Here is a 7040-nt window from a genome sequence, read left to right on the forward strand (position 1 = left end):
ACTGACCTGCCTAGTTAAATAAAGGTAAAAAAAAAAAAATTTGGTGTTTCCTTTATTTGGGCAGTTACCTGTATATATATAGCCTATTTGATGTTATATTTAAAAGTGGTTTCTTTGTTTGAGGAGCTTTTCCTAGGGCTATTTGCAATGACTCAATGACCATATGGCACAAAATGACCAAATATGTTGCAGATAAACTTTTACATATCAAAGCCTGATAGTATCATTAATATAGTCAACCATGTCATTGAATAGCCAAACAAACCATAACTCAGAGAGAGAGAGAGAGTGAGAGAGAGGAGGGCGTTCAAACAATGATGTACTGCGCGGGAAAAGAAGGCTCCAGAGGGAGGGGGTAAATGGATGTCTTTTATCTCGAGTTTCCCACATCCTGCAACCAACTAAAAACGAGGCCACCCAATTTGAAAGAATGCATGGTATGCGGCTATTATACATAGCGCTTTAGTATCGAGTAGACTACTATTGTTCGCCAATTCAAATAAAAACTATAGGTTAGTTCTCACCTCGAATAGGCAATACACTGCATTGTCCTGAAGTGAAAATAATAGGCTATAGCATATTGTGGGGTTAATACAATAGACCCAAGTTCTTGATGAAATGATACAGAATGAGCTACATTATATCCCTGCGACAGAAGACATATTTGCAACACAACATTAATGAAGCATTTTTGTAAAGTTAGACCAAAAAAATCTACTGAAATCTCGCTGCATAACATTGCATTAGGATCACACTATATTCCATAATGGATATATAGGCTAAACCAACTCTGGCATAGCCTTTTTGGGGTAAAGGATATGTTGTATAATGTAAACAACAGTTCATTTTATAACAAAAAAAAGTATGTTCTTATAAAACTATGTTGCATCAAAGACTGAAGCATGCAACATAAGAAGTCTATAACAGTAACCCTCCGTACATTCCCGTGCAGACTACATCTCGCATGCAAGGGTAGTTTTTACATGTAGATATTCTATTTGTATTTCCTTCTGAAGTGCAGTAAAAAAAATAAAAAAGTGTCTTTATTTTGCCGCGTTTTAATTCCCGCCACGTCTAGTCTAGCCGGTTAGGCTTTTCTTTCTTTTAATTCTGTGATTGACGTGTGTTTGGATAGTCTATAATAATTACCATTGGTGGAGAATGACTGGTGGGCGGAGAAAAGAATGACGATCGACCTTGTGGCTACTCCCATTTACTATAGATATATATTTGTCCTTCCCCTGCCCTTACTCAAATTCAAGGAGCCGGTGTCTTAGCGACGCAATGCATTAGGAGCTGGTTTTCTTTTAATTTTACTTACTGTTTACAACTATTGAGGTTGTTGATAGTCATTTTTATCATTGGGCTAGTCGTTATTTCCACTCACTGGATACCGAAGCATTTATGGTCAAGGATCAAATACGAGTCTTCACGAGATCCGGATTAGAGAGCATTCCTGACGCATTTTTTCCCAGCTACAACAACGTGGATCACACACCCGATAGTGGAACTGTATCCCACGACGGAATATTTGTAGAATAAATCACAAATTCCGTGGATTACAGGAATGCTGCTGTCGAAATTAAACTCATTCACTCATATCTCCACCGTTGATATGCCGGCGAAAATCCAGCTTCAAATTCACCAAGGTTAGATTAAGCTTTTGTTGTTCGCTATAGCTAGCTAACGTTAAATGTTAGCTTGCTAACTAGCTGCTATATCTAGCTGGGCTCGCAATAACGTTATTGTATTTTAATTAATCGTTTTCCTATTCTGTTATTTCGATGCTTTGCATTCACCCATGTCACATTACACTAGGTTGAAGCTTTGTATTAACCTTATGTTCTTCTATATTTACAGGGAAGGAGAGGGAGCCATTTGATAAGGTTTACCAGGTCGGCGCTGTGCTTGGAAGTGGCGGGTTTGGCACTGTGTATTCAGGCACGAGAATTTCAGATGGAGCACTGGTTAGTATTTTTTTCCTTTCGCATTCTTTGAAAATATTTAACGTGTTAGTCCGTTAATCGATGCATTTTTGCATGTTTTCTCGTGTAATTTCATGTTAGATTTTTTTCTTTCACACAGGTTGCTGTCAAACATGTGGCCAAGGATCGGGTCTCGGACTGGGGGGAGATGGTAAGGATGCGTTTGGTTGAGCATTTTAGCAAGTTTAACCAAAGTGGTAGTTGTTCATCATATGTTGTACTATTGTCTCCAGAAATTAAACATATTTCTATTTTATTTTCAGCCCAATGGCTCTCGCGTCCCTATGGAGATTCTACTCTTGAAGAAAGTTGGGAATGGAGCTCGGGGGGTAATAAAAATGCTGGACTGGTACGAGCGACCTGACAGCTTTATTATTGTCATGGAACGACCGGAGAACGGCAAAGACCTGTTTGATTTCATCACTGAGAAGGGAGCTTTATCAGAGGAGCTGGCAAAGAACTTTTTCCGTCAGGTTCTTGAGGCCGTGCGACACTGCCACAACTGTGGGGTTGTACACAGGGACATCAAGGACGAAAATATCCTCATCGATCTTCGGACGGGCGAAATTCATCTTATTGACTTTGGATCCGGGGCATTGCTCAAAGACACTGTTTACACCGACTTCGACGGTAAGCATACCAGTTGATAGACTTTAACCGTAGCCCATTTTACTGGTTTCTTGAATGTGTTGCTTTGAGCGCCACCCTTTGGAGGAAAAGGGTATTTTTACAACTCAAAGTTTGTAAACATTGTCACCTGACTCTCCTCCCACACACACCTGTCATGCTCACTGTCACCTGGCCCCAATAGGAGGTGCAGCTATTGTTTATAATCCATAATATCACCATTTATTAAATGTTTTCCCAATCTTTTATTTTTTATACTTGTCCATTTGAACAGATTCTATTCCACGTGTTCCTAGTTAAATAAAGGTCCAATAAAAAATATATTTGTAGAAATAGACACCTCATTGAATCTAACTATCATTCTTATTCTTTATATCAACAGGCACTAGAGTGTACAGTCCACCAGAATGGATCAAATACCATCGGTACCATGGGCGGTCAGCCACAGTTTGGTCTCTGGGTGTCCTGCTGTATGACATGGTGTGTGGAGATATCCCCTTCGAGCAGGACGAGGAGATTGTACGAGGCCAGGTGCTCTTCAGACGAAGAATCTCCACAGGTGAGCCCAAATAACTTGAAACAACACCTCAAACCTAAACCAGTGGAATGTTAGTCATTGTGTGTCCAGTCTAAGAACTGACTGACCTTTATCCCAATTGTTCTTCCAGAGTGCCAGCAGTTGATCAAGTTGTGCTTGTCCCTGAGACCTGCTGAGAGGCCATCGTTTGAGGACATCATCAATCACCCGTGGATGCAGAGCACAGTGTCCTCTGCAGAGCAACGAGATCAGACTGCATAGCATCAGCCTCGAGCCTACTGCCTTCACCACCATGGTGGCCCAGTGACTGCATGGCTGCACTGACAGTGACTAGTGGTACACACAGAGGACTGATGTGGCTGTACACTGAAACACAACATATGTTATACAGAAGGAAGTTACAGATGACTTTTGTTAAATCTCTCCCTCTTTCTCTTGTGGCCAGACCCCACCTGTTCACGCATCTTTTGGACTTCATGAAAACCAAAGTCCTTAATGGCTACTTGTAATAGCGAAAGCTATTCTCACCCTTACAAAGGACTTGCTCTATAATATTGGCTGTGTTGTGAGACTATGTTCACCAGAAAAGAGTCCATCCCTACCCATGTGATTGTTCTGCTGAAGGCATGAACAAGTGGACAGTCTTTGTTACATAACTAGCTACCAACCAGCCACTGTACTCTGTTCTTGCTCACTGATGAGTGGGTGTCAGAGGAAGCAAATCTATAAACGCCTTTGGTGTGAGTCAGATTGTTGGGACCCTGGAAATACTTGAATAAAATAATACATTACAAGGCTTTATTTCCTATCTCATAGGCATAGATCAGGAAAGCCTATGACATATTCCAATGTCAACAGTAACAAGACAACCTCATGGTGCAAACAAGAACCTGAAAACTTACCTCACTTTCCTGCATCCACCTCTGAGCTTTTAACTCCTGTCCACACAGCTACCACTCATCCAGATGTTAATGCACACTGAAATGCAAAGCACCACACTGAAACACTAAACGTCCTGCTCTTGTTTATGTGTAAACATGTATCTGTGTCTTTCGCATAACAGGCTAGCAATGAGGCCATTGTGAATAATATTTATTTGTGGGTTTTCTTTCACTCGAGCTACGTGGAATTATTTATTTATTTAAAGAGAATTTTGGCTGTATATTTCATTCCACGGTTATTGAAGGGCCCACAGATTATTTAAATGTATTTTGACCATATTTATGGTTTAAAATCTTCTGAGCAGACGTGTGTGTATATGTGTAAATAACCTTCAAAGCACTTCCATTTTAATGTAACATTGAACGTCTACTGATAACATTTTTTGTTACTGTATTTGTCTGATGTGGATGAAATGACTGTTACATGCATCAACTTGTTCTCAACTCTAGTTGTATGATTGCGGCTTGTTTCGTTTTTTCATCCAAATTGTAAATTGTTAAAATATTTTTATACGTTTTTCAATAAATATTTTTTTTTACCTTGACTTTCGTCTCACTGGTTTTATTTCCAATAGATCCTTTCTACCATGAGCCTGGGAAGTCAAATCCAAACACAAGCTAGGGAATAGATTAAAATCATATTTCACATTTGTATTAGATTGGCATGAATGAATAGCAATAGAAGTTGCCACCACCAAGCACTTGCTCTAGAGTTGACATAGTTCAACTCTCTTTCATGTGTAAGCAGACGGGGGGTGTAGATCATTACCATATGGCAAAGTTGACAGGGAGACATGGTCCAGATTACATTGCAGTCTTTTGGTAAGACCAGCTAATAACCTTTGATTATGCTCTTATAGGTTTATCTAGAAAGCAGGGTACGTTTAATAATAGGTGATTACACCGCGGGGGATCCTGGCCTCAGTCTGCAAATCTGTTGGTGTCAGAACCTTCCTCTCATCTCAGAAGGCAAAGTAGCTGGTATTCTAAAGTTCTAGTAGTCTACAGCTGTAGTGTTTGTACAACAATAGAGACAACCTAAAGATAGCCAAAATGTGTGACAAACTGGTCTGTTTGTTTAGCATGTATTCAAATACAAATAGCAAGGCTTGCGCTCATCTTACTTCCTTGAGCAAAGATGGCTCAGCATGTGGTCCTCTTCCCAGCTGCCCTGTCCTCTCGCCAGGCCCCAGCTTGGCCAACCTGCCCCCTCTTCTCTCCCCAGGCCCCAGCTTGGCCAACCTGCCCCCTCCTCTCTCGCCAGGCCCCAGCTTGGCCAACCTGCCCCTCCTCTCGCCCCAGGCCCCAGCTTGGCCAACCTGCCCCCTCCTCTCGCCCCAGGCCCCAGCTTGGCCAACCTGCCCCCTCCTCTCGCCCCAGGCCCCAGCTTGACCAACCTGTCCCTCCTCTCTCCCCAGGCCCCAGCTTGGCCAACCTGCCCCTCCTCTCTCGCCAGGCCCCAGCTTGGCCAACCTGCCCCTCCTCTCTCCCCAGGCCCCAGCTTGGCCAACCTGCCCCTCCTCTCTCCCCAGGCCCCAGCTTGGCCAACCTGCCCCCTCCTCTCGCCAGGCCCCAGCTTGGCCAACCTGCCCCCTCCTCTCGCCCCAGGCCCCAGCTTGACCAACCTGCCCCTCCTCTCTCCCCAGGCCCCAGCTTGGCCAACCTGCCCCTCCTCTCTCGCCAGGCCCCAGCTTGGCCAACCTGCCCCCTCTTCTCTCCCCAGGCCCCAGCTTGGCCAACCTGCCCCCTCTTCTCTCCCCAGGCCTCAGCTTGGCCAACCTGCCCCCTCTTCTCTCCCCAGGCCAACCTGCCCCTCTTCTCTCCCCAGGCCCCAGCTTGGCCAACCTGCCCCCTCTTCTCTCCCCAGGCCCCAGCTTGGCCAACCTGCCCCTCTCCTCTCCCCAGGCCCCAGCTTGGCCAACCTGCCCCTCTTCTCTCCCCAGGCCCCAGCTTGGCCCACCTACCCCCTCCTCTCTCCCCAGGCCCCAGCTTGGCCAACCTGCCCCTCCTCTCTCGCCAGGCCCCAGCTTGGCCAACCTGCCCCCTCCTCTCTCCCCAGGCCCCAGCTTGGCCAACCTGCCCCCTCTTCTCTCCCCAGGCCCCAGCTTGGCCAACCTGCCCCCTCTTCTCTCCCCAGGCCCCAGCTTGGCCAACCTGCCCCCTCTTCTCTCCCCAGGCCCCAGCTTGGCCAACCTGCCCCTCTTCTCTCCCCAGGCCCCAGCTTGGCCCACCTACCCCCTCCTCTCTCCCCAGGCCCCAGCTTGGCCAACCTGCCCCTCCTCTCTCCCCAGGCCCCAGCTTGGCCAACCTGCCCCTCCTCTCTCGCCAGGCCCCAGCTTGGCCAACCTGCCCCCTCTTCTCTCCCCAGGCCCCAGCTTGGCCAACCTGCCCCCTCTTCTCTCCCCAGGCCAACCTGCCCCTCTTCTCTCCCCAGGCCCCAGCTTGGCCAACCTGTTCCCCTCCTCTCTCCCCAGGCCCCAGCTTGGCCAACCTGCCCCTCCTCTCTCCCCAGGCCCCAGCTTGGCCAACCTGCCCCTCCTCTCTCCCCAGGCCCCAGCTTGGCCAACCTGCCCCTCCTCTCTCCCCAGGCTCCAGCTTGGCCAACCTGCCCCTCTTCTCTCCAGGACACACACCCGCCATGGGGTTCATGGTCCCCAAGCCTCTAATCCTCCGCCTATTTTTGCTCACTATACCTGATTGGCTTTATATATGGCTCAGTATGTGTCCAGAGCCCATAGAGAGAACCAGTATGACCATGTGGGCTGTTTATTACTGTAAATATTCACTGTAGTATGGCTGGGTATTACTGGAACACTGTACTCTGGCTGGGTATTAAATCAAATCAAATTTTATTGGTCACATACACATGGTTAGCAGATGTTAATGCGAGTGTAGCGAAATGCTTGTTCTTCTAGTTCCGACCGTGCAGTAATATCTAACAAGTAATCT

At 46.4% G+C, this 7040-nt stretch overlaps 1 protein-coding gene and 1 pseudogene across 1 annotated transcript; both read left to right on the forward strand.

Annotated features, from left to right (window-relative positions):
• Nucleotides 1-1418: 1418 nt before the first annotated feature.
• Nucleotides 1419-3491, forward strand: LOC139542973 (serine/threonine-protein kinase pim-1-like; annotated as a pseudogene).
• A 1748-nt stretch (nt 3492-5239) lies between these two features.
• Nucleotides 5240-6788, forward strand: LOC139541879 (uncharacterized). Its single transcript, XM_071346764.1, has 2 exons — nt 5240-5490; nt 5738-6788. The coding sequence occupies exons 1-2, from the start codon at nt 5240-5242 to the stop codon at nt 6786-6788; spliced, it is 1302 nt and encodes a 433-aa protein (XP_071202865.1).
• The last annotated feature ends 252 nt before the right edge of the window (nt 6789-7040 follow it).

Source organism: Salvelinus alpinus, chromosome 17 (assembly GCF_045679555.1).
Source record: "Salvelinus alpinus chromosome 17, SLU_Salpinus.1, whole genome shotgun sequence".
Lineage (NCBI taxonomy): Eukaryota > Metazoa > Chordata > Actinopteri > Salmoniformes > Salmonidae > Salvelinus > Salvelinus alpinus.

Excerpts from the sequence above, each read along its gene's own strand:
- LOC139541879 (XM_071346764.1), top strand. The coding sequence starts at position 5,240 with ATGTGGTCCTCTTCCCAGCTGCCCTGTCCTCTCGCCAGGCCCCAGCTT. Across the intron at positions 5,491-5,737 it reads GGCCCCAGCTTGACCAACCT|GCCCCAGCTTGGCCAACCTG; the intron begins GTCCCTCCTCTC and ends CTCTCTCCCCAG.